Here is a 14,833-nt window from a genome sequence, read left to right on the forward strand (position 1 = left end):
AAGGCATCTGAAGAACGACTGACTAGTGTCATCACTGAAACACAATGGACTGGATTTACTACTAGTGTCCCAAAGAAAAGAAGACATTCAAGCATGCTTATCATTCATGTATATATGCATCTTAACGCTTTAATGTACTATATGCATCTTAATGCTTTAATGTATAATAAAACTAACTCAAAAATCATATGCTATTTTATTAGCTTCCAACAAACCTGAAAAATCAATCAACTAATATTTCTATCAAATATCACACTACATAAACCTATCTATCAGAAATGTAAAGCTCTGTAACTATTCTCATCTCTATAGCCTATAACTATTATTTCAGTGGTGAACCCAATAATTTCAGCGAGTTTGGACAGCAAGAATTTCTCTACTTAGATCATTCTTCCTGTTTATCATACCCAATAACTTTAGTTTTAATAATGGAAATTTTGTAATCTGTGAGTGATGAAATTCTTCCCTCCACAACAGCCCTTTGATATCTCAGGCCGAGACAAAATTACTGTCCAAAGCCACTTGGTGGGCTTCCATGCCTGATAGTGGATGAACTTGGGTCTCTTTGGTACATCCATAACCATTATATTACACTGGCTCTCAAAAGCAGTGGATTGTTAATAGGGTATGTTCTATTAACAATAATGTACAATATTTAACTTCATTTCATGAGGTAGGAGGGTAGAAGGAACAAAGAAGAGATGTACATAATACTTACAATTTCTTTCATGTATTAATTCAGAGAAGCTGCATTACAGCAGAGATAATAACTAACAGATGGACATTCATTCCTAAGTGGTGAATAAACCTTCCTTGTGGTTATGATTTCTGAACTAGAATACAGCAAGATACACTTCTCAGTTGTACTGAGCAAGGGAAGAACGACATGCTGGATTATAAATTTAGTTTATACAACCTACCTTGACACTTTGTGTGTATGTCTCAGTCCTAATTTAATCATTCAGAGTGGAAGAATTAAGGGTATCAATCTTTTTCAAGAGATTTATAAAGAACACTGGCACCTGAATGATTCTTTGGCCGAAATCCCCATAAAAAGGATTCAAACACTAAATAAATGCAATTTCCTGAAAACATAGATACTCAGTCAATTGAATTACCAACTGTTTCCCCTCAGCTAACCTATTTAACCACTTCCATACTTTCCAGCTGAACCTGTAGATTAACACATTTTGGATGCAGTTTTTGAAAAAACTGGATTATGCGACAATGATCTTTACTGCTATTTAACTGCACTAAAGCCATTTTGACCAGCTAACCACAAACAATTCATTTCCCTCAGATAGTATATACAACCATAATCTCAAGAAAGGTACTTTTTAACTCTCTTTCGATTATGCATATATTTATAATGCAGTGAACTGTGTAATTCATATCTTTGCTTAGGTAAATAACAATATTGCAGAAGAAGGAGGTTCATATACAAGATTTGTAGACATTTGTAGAACAGATGTGTGTTATAAAACATGCCATGAATGTATTCTTAGTTGGCTACTTCAGGGACTGTTTAACCCAATTTTAGACATAGAAATACACTTTGAACATTACAAAAATGTGATCCAGAAAAGGAAAATGTTCAGACTTGGCTTTGACTATCACAACCACAGTGGCTTGAAAATTCAGTTATAGAAAACTCTACTAAAACATTTATTTGTGCAACAATTCCATATTTAAAATGTGTTTAAGACAATAGACACTCCAAATATATTCCTTTTACAATATAAGGTCAACAGATGATAGAAGGAAAATCATAAAAGAGGGAACAGAACTCCCCTGGGAAGAAGTCGCTCAATTTTGGTGCCAACTCCAAGAATGCCCTGTTTTGAATCTCTATCCACCTGCTTTAAATGCCAATGGAATCAAGACAGCTTCTCTATATAATATGGGAAGTACATATGAGAAATACGTATGGGATAGAGGGTACCGACCCGTTAAGATTGACTCACATTCTTTAGGGAGTTAACAGAATTGTAACCAGCACTTTCAACTTGCCATGCAAACCAAAGACTCTGTTCTGAAATTGCTAACTAACTATGGCATATCACAGCTGTATTTTGAATCAAGTGTAACTTCTGATAATTTTCAGAACTAGGCCCAGAGGGAATAAACTATAATAATTCAATCTGGATATGACTGTGCCATTCTTCTTCAGAAAAGGGTGAACTAGCCATACAAGGAAAATTTGAAAAAAAGCATTCTTGGCAATTGCTACCACCTGGGACCTTAATATCCAAGAGCAACAATGAATCTAAGAACACCCAAACTGAGTCTTTACATGGAGTAGAATGACATAAAACGCCTGAAGATTAACAACCAATTCTAATACCAGTCAGATTTCTAACAGGTTGTTAATCATATATTTGTTGGTTACTGACTCAAGAGCTGCTAATCCCATGCCTTAACTTGGCTGCTGGGCTTGGACTTGGCAGAAGCCTCTCAGGCACACCACACAGTGCAGCTAGACAAGAATCTTTACTGCAATCTAGAATGAAGCTACATCAAACTGCTGATTGTCCTTCTTTTAGACCCAGAGCACTTTAAACACATTGCTGCTTTTTCCCCACCCTTCCCACATTTCAGCTGATTCTCTGCCCCTCACTTGTTGGTTCTTGACAGAACCAACAGCAAGCAACTTCCCTTCTGAGCAGTATGTTTTCCACTATTCTTGAAGCACCAAGAAAACACGACAGAGAAAGATTAATGCAAGGTGCAAAGTACAGAAATGTGAGCAGGATTTACAGTGCAAGTTACACCCACACAGATAGCAGCAATTCAGGCTCCTGGTCTTATTGAGAAACCTGAAAGGGAAGAAAATAACTCAGGCCATCTGCTACCTTGATGTAAAAACCAGTTCTTTAAAGACTCCAGCAAAGTTTAGAAGTCACAGACCTGGGACAGACAGATGCAGCAGGGTCAAAAGTCTGAATAGGAAAGGTAACAGTACAACATCCAGTATATATATTTCAGGGAGTAAGGCCAAAGTCCATAAACAAGCTCACTCAGTAGTGATTACCAATAAGACAACAAAGAATAGTAGCAAAAAAATGGCATTTCTCTCACTGAAGTAAAGACTGTTTTACAGAATGCAACAGGACAATGGGACTGAATCTCAGGAAAGTATACAATAGGAAAATATGCAAAAACTAGCACAATACGAGGAAATGCAGCAAGTCAGGGAGTCCCAGAAAACAGTGCCATCAACTATTCATCCATCTTCCTTTCCAAATATATGACGGGGCTTGCAGAGACCATAAAGAATCTCTTAAAAAATAATATGAAACTGAAAGGAATCAGAGAAGGTTCATGTCTGCTTAGGAAAAGTTAGAATCATCTGAGGGGATAGACCGGAATAAAATATTCTAAAAGAAATAACACTGATATTTTTAATGGAATTTAGACCAGCTTCCGGCATAGTTTGGGGAGAAATGATAATTAAGAATCACAATTTTTAATTTTTGCAGCTGGTTATCACTATTGCCAACATGCACCTAGTAAAGAAAGCTGTTTTGCTTCAACTGCTGCAGCTTTAGTAATTCGTTACAGCTCAAAATTTTATCCAAAAGTTCCGCTGAAGCTTGCTAAGGAGTAAATTCAGATCTCATCCAAAAGGAGGGCAAGATAAATTAATCCTCACTTTCCTTTCACGCAGATGTCTTTTAAACAATAGTTTTAGCATTACTCAGTTATTGTTTTGGAATTTAAATAAGTCTGGACATGGCATCAAAGGTGGCACTGAAGGGGCAGAATATCCATCATACTGATTCATCAATCACTCTGGAAAATTCAGTAATTTATTATAGCGAAAGAGTCCCTAGGACCAGACTGTCTCTTTTTATGGATAGCTGGCCCTTACTGAGTAATTTTAAGAGTCATACAGTTACACAGAGCTTTACCTGAACAGTGTCTGATACAATGGCTTCTGCAGCTGGCAAATTCTTGCAGAGAGGCTTGGACCTAAACCAAGAACTCCAAACTGCAAATGGCATAGAAGCTTCACTCCACCCACCAATATGCCCTATTCACACTCCCAGATAAAGTCTAGCATGTGGATTTTAATTTAGATAGATAGATATTGAAACAGTCTGACGTTTCAAACAGTCTATACTTACGATGAATTATGGTGAGAATATGAAGTCGATGCATTAGGAATTGCATAAGTTTTGTGATGAAACAGGATGAGAAAATAAATCAGATATATCAAGAATTGTGTAACTTTTAATTATTCGAGGTTGCTGGCAAGGACGTTTAAAACAACAAAGGCTCATTATTAAAAGGGCTGTTAGGCCCTTTTCATTCATTTTACCTGGCATGTATCCCTTCATGAATAAAAGAAGGTTTTAATTAATATACAGTAGGATATATTTTAAAAAAATTAAACTTTACATTCCCATAAAGTCTTTGCATTCTTACAAAGTTTTTATTTGCTGATTGTCTGCCAAAAAGCCACTCACCATTGAAAACAAACATATTCCAACAGCTCTGCCAAGGAAGGAAGGTCAAACTTCTCCTGACAAGGTCAGGAGAACAATTCTAGTTCATTTCTGTCAGTAAGAGATAAACTGAGGGATTCCCTTTTGGCAAAGGGAAGTGAAAATAAGTTTTGCAGGTTCTCTTGGAAAGTAGCACACAAAATTCCTACCTCAAACCAGTGAAAGAAACAATTCAAAGTATTGACGCTTGTCCCAATTATTCTTCCACTTTTGCCTACTACATAGTTCAAATTCTACAATATCTATATACTTTGTAGCATTTATCTCCTTATAGCTCTATGCTGAAGACAGCTTAGAAAGTTTGGAGCTTATGTGAACTTTTTTTTTTTTAGCCTGTCACAGAGTCACAGTAAAATTAGCTTGGTACAAAAAAATTCTTGAATCTGTGAATTACTTATATGCTAAAATGTCATTGCTTGAAAAAAAAATTACAATTCTTCAGCTGTTCTGTCAATTCTTTGCCTTTTATGAATATGGGGGCTTTTGAGGTAGTGCTGGGAACTGAGATAAAAACTGCCAAGTTTGATGAAAAATATTACTGGCAGGACTAGAGCGTATGAATAAATGAGTGGCCAATACTAGGCAATAATTAAAAGATTGCAAATTGGTGGGATAGGGTTTCAGCAAGTAACTGGTGAGAAAATGTGAAGTTAGAAAAATGTCACTCCTAAAAACCTCTATTTCTTTTTTGTTTGTTTGTTTGTTTTACTTTAAATTCTTACTGCGTTTAGTAATTTATCAGTAAAGAAAAGCCTTGATTTCTAGGCAACCTTTTTAATCCTTTGCTTCATTTCTGGCTATTAGATATGTATTGTTTGTAGGCTATATCCACCACTGTCTGTGGATAAGGTAATTAGCACAGTTGGATTGCATGGTTATAGGAATCGCTAAACCATATCCAGTATGAGTATGTAAATAATCCATTCCCTACCCAATCCAAATGTTCTGGAAAGCAATTCAGCTTCAAAAGTGGCCTATTACAAAGATAGGATGTCCTATTTCAGGACTGGAATGTTCCATGTTGGGACATTTTGCATACCTCTAATATCCAGTAGCAGTACTGACAAGAAAAACAAAACAAAACAAAACAGGTTAAAATTTAGGATATTTAGGTACAGAACTAATTTTCTATTTATTAGTAATTTCCTTGTTTAGGTACAGAAAATGAAAATGAGATGTGCATCTGAATGCACATCTACTGCTAGCATTCTGCTTTGATGTTCAAGACTATGCCAATCTACAATCTTGTGCAATCTAAAATGTAACATACCTCGTTATAGTGCAATTGCAAATGGAGAAAAGCGAGCACTATTTGTTGAGTGAATTTAGAGATGACTGTTTTTTACTCAGTGATATAATTGACCTTTGCTAACATAGTGATATAATTGATTTTTGCTAATGTAGTACATTAAAATATATTGAAATACATAAGGAATATCACTGATGAAATTAAGCAAACAGAGGCCCTCAGCATTAAGTGAAGATACCCATATGATACTGATACAACTTGAGAAATATGAACAGTGTCTACAGCAAGGTTCCTAACCCATTTCCCCTTTTAGCTATTCACAGCTTTGTTATAAACAAAAAACAACTGTAATTCTTAAAAAAAACCTACTGGTTTCCTCAACAGGTTACTTTCAAATATTGCAGGGGTTCGGGTGTTACTAAGTCTTTACAGAGTTCCTATATGAAACCTCATTTTTAAAGTACAATGATAAGGTTAATTAAGTTCAATACTTAATGGTTCATTAATCACCTAACAATTAAAAAAAGACTGAGGAGTGTCCACAGTTTAATAATTGCTTATTTAAAGGTGAATAATTGCAAAGCAAATAGCACTCACAGAACTGAAAGCAAATTGTAAGTCATAGCAAATTTAAATAAATGCCTTTGGGCACAAAAGGGGTATCATACAAATCAGTTCTGAAGCAAACCCCTGAAACAAACAAACAAACAAACAAAAAGGTTGCTATAATACTGGTACTGGTACACACTGGGATATAATGGCTGGAAATCATCAAGACAGATTTTACAGTAAAAGAAAAAAAACCCTCCAGTACTGTGGTTCTGCTACCCAAAAGAAATTAAACTAGCAGTCAGCTAAAGGACTAGCTCAATATTTAGGATTAGTAATAATATTTAGGCCTTTAAAACACAAAACAAGGAGATATTCTTCACAAACAAATACATATATCCCTAAGAATGATCAAGGATGTAGCACAACCCAACAGTTTAGTCATAGTACATGGGAACCAAAGTTTAACATTATACCTTCACTGGCACTGTAAATACTCTTATAACACTTCTGAAGGAATATTTGAAACCATATACATATAAGTAGTGCAAGGAAAAGGTTTATTCAAGTATCAGAAAGCCCTACCACTTACTTGTGATCCATGATCAGGCTAAGTAAATACATGTATTATCCCAAACACCTTTTACTTATTACCATAGTTTCTTTTACTCACTAAACCTTTTCTGGAAAGTCACTTGGGAAAATAAGATGTAGTTCCCCAACTAGACTGTATAATTTGGCATTTGGTTCTTTCCTTCCCTTACTGGAAAAAGCAATAATCCTACCACATGAAATCATTATTACGGCATTCCAAGCATACAAGTGTTAGACAAAGTGACTAATTCTGAAGAGGACAAATGGCTATATCTAACAGGAATGTAAGAAACTGCAAACATCAGTGTTTTCCCTGCTCTGAAATGTTAACTTCCAAATCAAGGGGAGAAAAAAGCGGAAAAAATCCCACTGCATCAACAGGTAGCAATTTTTACTTTGGTAATTAGTCTATGTTTTGATAATTGGAAGTTTAATCACATTCAGGAAGCCTCATCTCCCTCTGCCAAAACAAGGACAAAGTAGTTATCAGAGCATTTCAGTCTTCCAGGACACTCTATGGCAGACCTCAAAGTGACTGTTTTGGAAAAATGAGACCAATCAGCACAATGGAGAGATTGCTGAACTCACGTGTATCAAAAGGTTTCGGAAAGTGTCAACAAACAATGGGAGTTGTTGACACAAAGGTGTCAGCAAACAATGGGATTTTATCACAACTGTTAATGGACAATATGCATAACTAGCTATCTTCCCTCACCATTCCTTTATTCTACATCAGTCCAGCCACTCTTTGCATCTAATGAAGTGAGCTGCAGCTCATGAAAGCTTATGCACAGCAACTCTTCATTGTTTCCTCTGAAATCTAAAATCTGTCTGCTTTCTTTAAAATCCTCCCTTTCTTCTCTTTTCCTTTTGCCTGAGAGTGAATTAGCTTTTTTTATGGTGCATATTTTGTTCATGAGGATGAGTGAGACTCATCCTTTGTAGATTCTCCTAATGTCTGGAATCATTTATGTTCCTTGCCTTCTGCCTCAAACAAAGAAACGGTGAAGCTGAGATCAAAAGAGAAAGAGTCTCTATGAGTAGACAGCACTACTATAGCCGATATGGATTTGTCATCTGTCAAACTAATTTGCGTCTACAAATGTAGGGTGTATTTCAGAGTGTATTCTTAACCATCAGTCACACAGTTCTAGAGAAGAACCAGAGAATGCTATTGTTTTTACCAGAGAGAGAATAATTAAACGTATTACTGTATTGAATAAACAATCTCAAAGATAACTCGATATGTTTAATAATACCATCCTGAAAGCAGGTGTTATCATCACCATCATCACCCATTTTGCATGGAAACAGAACAGATTACAGGTGATCAAAAAGAACTGCCAAAGCAGACCAAAACATGGAAGAAGAGAATAATTTATAACACTCCAGCACAGACCAAGGTGAAGAGAAAATAAATTCCTTTCACCATCTGCAATAACTACAAATACATTTTAGTTCTTAATAAAGAATGTAAGAACGTAATATAATGAAACTACAATACAGTATTATACAGTACAATGTAAACCCAATACAATAATATAGCTGCCTTACACTGACTGAAACCATTTGTACATATACAGTACCTCACTATCTCTCCTTAATGATTTGCAGTGATCTTCATTTTTAAAAAAATACTTTTACACAAAAGTTTTCCCAGTCCCTGCCCAGAATCTCAGCAGGCTTATGCAAAGCATCTCACGTGGTTTATGCAAAGCATAAGCTGCAGGCCTTCTTTGTGATATTACAATTTTGAAGAAAGAAAAATACTAAGTTTACACAATGTTGAATCTCTCTTTCTACAAAATACAGTCTCTGATCACCTCATAGCTAACCGATTATCTGTAACCTGTACATGTAGATACACTTTTATAACAATACGATTAAAATTCTTACCTGATGGAATTATGTGGCCTATTTTCTACTTTCATCAGAACTTGTATGTTTGACTGGGGAGACATTGTGTAGATTTTTAATCTGTAATAAAAAACATAACATTTAAGAAATCTTATCACGTAACAAGAAATACAGAAACTTTTTTTTAAAGATCTGTTGTTCGGCAAGAGAATCGAACTAAAAGACTTAAAATCTACACAATATATTGTAATAACATGCTTACATAATAGAATATATAAATATTTTGTAAAAGGATGTACCTTTGCTGCTTGACTGGATCAGATTCTTGAGGATCAATATATGTCTTCAAAATATCACACAATGGTTTATCGTCTGGCACCCTTTGTCCAGGAAGACAAATTATTAGTGAAGATATTTGTAAGAACGGACAAACCAGTTAGCATTACATTAATGTGTACTGTATGTAGTTTTATGATCTCCTCTGTTTCAGCCATAGAAAGCTAATCCAGAGACATATACAAAACATTTAAGAACTCATATCCAAGATACTAAAAAGCCTTCTGCTAAGTTTTTCCTGTTCTAATGATTTAGTCCAAATTGAAAAATTCTGCCATTTCTTTAAATATACTTTCATGGTAGATTCATCTTCCTGTTGTATATTCTTTTCTAGACAGGAAACTGATTGCTTGAGTGCTTGAGGGATGGTATTTATTAGGTTAAATAGCAAGAGAGTGTAATGCAGGATATATCCATATAAAAAATGCTATGTACAACAAGCCCTATATTTTTTATTCAAAACTTCCTATATTACACAGAGATAAAGCTATAAACAAGTAACAAGACATTTAATTTTAGAACAGCTCAACACAAATATTTCAAGAGTTCATTGTTTAACTAGAAGGCTGCAAAACTAACTCTTCCAAACAAAACTCAAATGTAATTGAAAACATAATCCAGCAATTATTTAAATTAAATAATTCAATTACATAATTATTTCAACTTCATGTGAAAGTAGGTTTGCTGACAAATATGTCTGAATACCTTTGTTCTGTGAATTTAGCATGACTGTGAGGAAATATGAGCTTCAAGTGCCAGTAGAACTTTTGTTCCCTGGGGGGAAAAAAAAACACAGTACAGACCCTTCAAACTCCTTTCATTACAAATGCAATTGCTACTGTTGTATAGAGAGAGAGTTCAAAATAGGTAAGAAGTAGTAGAAACCTGTTCAGGACTTGTTCAGTTGAGGAGGTATCAAAACTCTTAAATTGTTCCCACTTCAGATTTATTTACACAACCAAAATACAATCTAACAGGCAGAAAAACCAAGTGCTATACCATGGCTCTAAGTCCTATACAAAGCTTCCTCTGCTTTCTATATGGCTTAAACTTAACTGCTGCTTTTCTGATATTTAAGAATTGATGTTTCTTTTCATATTCCACATGTATATATAAACACCAGGATCAAGTGTTAAGAGTCCCGATATTAATAAATAAATGAAAACAAGACAGTGCTGTCAGTATAGAACTATTTTGATTTCTGGGTAATGAACAACATTAACAGGTCACAAACAGAAGCAGAGTGGATCAGTCTATTCCTAGGTACAGTGAAATACTATATCCAAGTTATTGTTGGATGTAACAGCATGGTAATATGCACAGCATTTTACTTAGAAATAAAGACGTGAGTTTTGCTAGGATGAAAGAAAATAATTTACTTTATAAATTGCCCAAGCAGACTGATTTTTGGAATAAAACAGTTAGCATTTTTGGAGAGGAGGGAGGTTAACCGATGACCAGAATAAGAAATTGGTACTTATCAATAGAGGGTGATAGGGGAATAATACAAGGAAGCAAGAACTGCAAAGAGGTTCTGAAGACTCTGTTTCTTCTTTCCAAATACAATATCAAAGTAGTATACAGGACTTGGAGAGGACAAATTGTATGTATGGTGAAGGTGTTCTCAAAAGTGTGAAGGCTCTTTGTGAATATGATGGCATTTACGTAACAGACAATCTACAACTAAATGCTGGAATTATTATATCTGTAATGTAGGACCACATCAAGGTACTTCCTCAAACTGAAGTTTCTGGGAGCTAATTTATGCAGATGATGAATTGTAGTCACTGACATAATCCTCACCAATCCTGTGATATTCAGATATGCAAGATTTTAACTTCAATGAACATCTAGGCAGAATGCAGATAGAGGGTTATGGAGTCAAGGTGTATTACTCCTGGATGTAGGAAAAGTTAGTCTGGCATATAGCTATTTTAAACAGCAGTGAATAGTCAGATTATTTATTTATTCACATAGATTTAAAAACACCCCTGACTTTAGAGTATGGAGTATCTTCAGGGTTGCTCCTTAACAAGTACTTGAGGAAATTATGACCTTGCCAATCCCTTTCGGTTGCAACAATTAGCAGTAACACAGGATTATGAAATTATCTTTTCAATTTCAATTTATCTGTTTTGTTCTACTGACAAAATGCAGAAGCTTGTTTGCAAACCTTCTTTTATCAGTGCAGCACTACCTCTCGCTACTGAAAAAGGTCTAATTTATACTTGAGCTCCTTCAATTATGTAATGGAAGCAAAATCTGTGCTGGGACCAGGTGTTCTATAACATTTTATCATTTCTCTGCTATATTCATTTGCAAACACATCATCTTACAATTCTTCGTTTGTTGTTTCTTATATTTAGATACATTTACATGCTTCTGAAAGTTTTCACTTGATGCTTTAATTCTACTAATGTACAGGTGAGCCTGTCTCCAGAAATACAAGGTATCCCGTAGTATTATGCAACTGTGCCACCAAAATTTAGAGCCATGATAACTAAATTTCAGCAACATATCTTTTCTTTAGAAAAGCATTAAACCTTCTTCCAAATATAGAGACAACACCAGAAAAATAGAAAACATATTTTTCACTTTTAAGAGATTTATAAACCAGACATTAAATGAGGGATGAGAGGCTTGGAGCCCACCAGAAGTTTCTTGCTTCCAGAATCAGTCTGGCCAATGATTGGTCATGACAAGAGCAGGGATCTAATAATATGTGAAAGGTTTTACATTGCCTATACTTGATAACATAAGCTCTGGCTTTTAGAATCATTGGAAGTTGAATGTTGATACCCTGTGGCTGTTTCATTTCTTTCTAGAGCTGTGTAGGACCATCAGTGAAGCATCTGTGGATCTCCACACACAGTCAAGACAGATTGAAAAAAACCTTCAGAGCAACTGCACCAAGCCTTCCAGAGGATACAGTGATTTAATACTTGGAGGAGATAGGTTTTGCTTGTGCTTCACCATTTATGAAGCTCCCTCTGGAATGTTTGTCTCACCCAGTTTGTTTTTCTTCCCAGTGCCACAGTCTCCCTTTCCCCTAGAAGAAATTCAGCATAATGAAAAAGGGAACTAAATGATTATTTACCCAGGAAATTTAATTAGGCCATTACAATTCACAAGATTATGGAACAAATTTAGCTGTTTTTCTTTTCTTTTTTAAAGTAAGAATAATTATGAAGGTCTTTAGGCAAAAGAAAAAGGGATGAAAGGTTTGGAAACTTTAACCAGAAATTATCTGTCAATTGTTGCATTCACATACACAGCAGCTAAGAAAGAGCTAAGCCAAAGTAATTGTGAATGGGGTTATTCTTCTTAACTACTGATTGGTTGATGTAAGCATGAATCGTAAGTCCACTGGACATAAGCCACTTACATGTCAAGCATCTTTCTTACAGCCAATTCGATTATGCATTTTTCAGGGAGCCTATCCATGATGTTGCAAAAAGTACTACTGCGGTTCACTAAGTCAACACTGAAGCTGTGGGAATGGGAAGTTATACTAACACTCAAACATAACTGTATATAAACTCATTCCTTAATTCTATTCAGAAGTAGGCTATAAAAACATAAGAGAATGGCAACATTTCCAAGTGACATAACTGAGTGTTCAGAAACTCGTTGTTGCTGTTTATTTAAGACGTATTCCACAGAAGTCTGTGGATTCTGCCACTGGAAACCAATGGGAAGTAGCAGCAAAGGGTGAAATAAGCAATGAGCAAAGTAGCTTCCATTCCTAACTCCAATTTGCTGAAGCTTGATTAGCTCACTTTTCAAAAAGTTTGATCTTCTAAGTCTCAGTAAGTTAAACCAATTCAGCCTGATTATGGGTCATGTGCAACTGTAAAAAACTCATTAATTTTTTTTTAATGACACTCCAATCTTTGAAGTGCAAACATGACAGGTGAAATTCTATACAGTACAATATTTATTCGGTCAATGACCAGTAAAATTTAAAAGGACAAAAACAGAGTGAAACAAATAGATAGGTGAAATTCTAACACCATAATCATAACTGGAGGGGCCCCATATCAGCCTTGTATGTGCCTGGGTGGTCTCTGCTTCAGGTACTTTTTACTACAGTATGTGACTGATGTACTGTGAAATGTCTGCAAGTGAAAAATCAAGCTCACAGAACTACAACCCAGCACTCCAATCCTACTTTACTTACATTTGCTACAGGTAGTTCTTGACTTATGACAACAGGGATGGGAAAAATTCATTGTTAAGCGATATGGTTGTTAAGTGAGGCATCAAGTGACTGCACCTGATTTTACGACATTTTTTGCGGTGGTGGTTAAGGGAATCATGTAGTTTCCCCATTGATCTTGCTTGTTGGAAGCTGGCTGGAAAGATTGCAAAAGGTGATCACATGACCCCAGGACACTGCAACCATCACAAATACATGCCAGTTGCCAAGGGCCCGAATTTTGATCATGGGGCCATGGGGATGCCGCAATGGTCGTAAGTCACGAGTCACTTTGTTCAGTGCTGTCGTAACTTTGAATGGTTGCTAAATGAATGGTCATAAGTCAAGGATTACCTGTACAATCTAAAATACAGTACAAGCTCTACGATTACTATGGCTAGACAAATGGGAAGCTTGAGAATGAGGCTTAGTGAGTGTTAAGTGGGAAGATGATGGGAGGGGCTACTGATCACCCGGATCTCAGCCTGCTTACCCTCAACCATGCCACAATCAAGGCAATATTTATACTACTCCTACAGTAAATTCCCTCCCATGGTGAACAGTGGAAAGGTACAATTAAAATTGTTCACAAAGACAGACAAATCTCTCTCCAGCATGACATGTTGCTAGCAGAAAACTGGATTGGGCAAGTTCTCCTAGTTTGTAAAATTCTGATAAGGAATATTAGATCATTCTCTCAATCTGTTTTTGGGAAGAGAAGATGGGAACTACAATGGTTCAAATTGTACATAAAAACAGATATGAACCCTGGCTGGACCCAGTAAGCCTACACAACATTCTGGTATAATTAGAAATAAGTCAGATTTTTAGCAACCAACACTATTATCTTAAGAGCTTATCCACCATTTTTTTCTCCCAATGCAGCATCTGAAATAAATAATTTAAAGATATTAAGTCACACATATCATTGTATATGCAAAACCTTTGTAAGGGATTACTTTATTGCTACAATAATTTGTATTCACTCACTGAAACTGGGTCAGAACTGAAAGCTATCTGAGCCATGTATGTCCTGACAGTCAGAAATCACGCTGAGACGAGGAGTAGGTCTCTAGTGTTTATTACTGCTACATAAAACAGAATCCTAACAAACTGAAGAAGCGTGGGAAAAACCCAGACATATAAACCCCAAAAGCTAAGGCGGGCCTGATCTGTGTCTCTTTGAATGGCTGCTTAATTCCTCAGTACTACGCATGCATTTTCCACCCTGGATAGAGGCCCCCTCCTGCTCGCCATCAGTACTCATGACAATGTTGCTGAAAACAGGTAGATCAGTGCATTTCTATAAGAACATTTGCAAATTTTAATCTGACACTATCTCTATCACTAATGTTGGGATTTTTGTTTTGCAAGTTTTTGTGATATTCATACTTAAATTCAGATTACTACGTAAGAATTCAGAAAGCACAAACCGAACACTGAAGCAATTATAGGGGCAGTATGCTAATTTCTTCTTGCAAACATGTTAATACAGAATAATCTATGTGCTAATATTTTGCAAGCGAGCCATCTACTGGTTTC

At 35.8% G+C, this 14,833-nt stretch overlaps 1 protein-coding gene across 1 annotated transcript in view; it reads right to left on the reverse strand.

The window, feature by feature from the left end:
• The window catches only part of ZNHIT6 (zinc finger HIT-type containing 6), a 41,323-nt gene that overhangs the window by 14,837 nt on the left and 11,653 nt on the right, over positions 1–14,833 (reverse strand). Inside the window, exons 6-8 of the mRNA XM_063298213.1 lie at positions 9,799–9,867; positions 9,057–9,137; positions 8,797–8,877 (exon numbers count right to left, since the gene is read on the reverse strand). Coding sequence (XP_063154283.1) covers positions 8,797–8,877; positions 9,057–9,137; positions 9,799–9,867 — 231 coding nt within the window. The remainder of the gene's footprint in view (positions 1–8,796; positions 8,878–9,056; positions 9,138–9,798; positions 9,868–14,833) is intronic.

The sequence above is a fragment of the Candoia aspera genome, chromosome 3 (assembly GCF_035149785.1).
Source record: "Candoia aspera isolate rCanAsp1 chromosome 3, rCanAsp1.hap2, whole genome shotgun sequence".
Classification (NCBI taxonomy): domain Eukaryota; kingdom Metazoa; phylum Chordata; class Lepidosauria; order Squamata; family Boidae; genus Candoia; species Candoia aspera.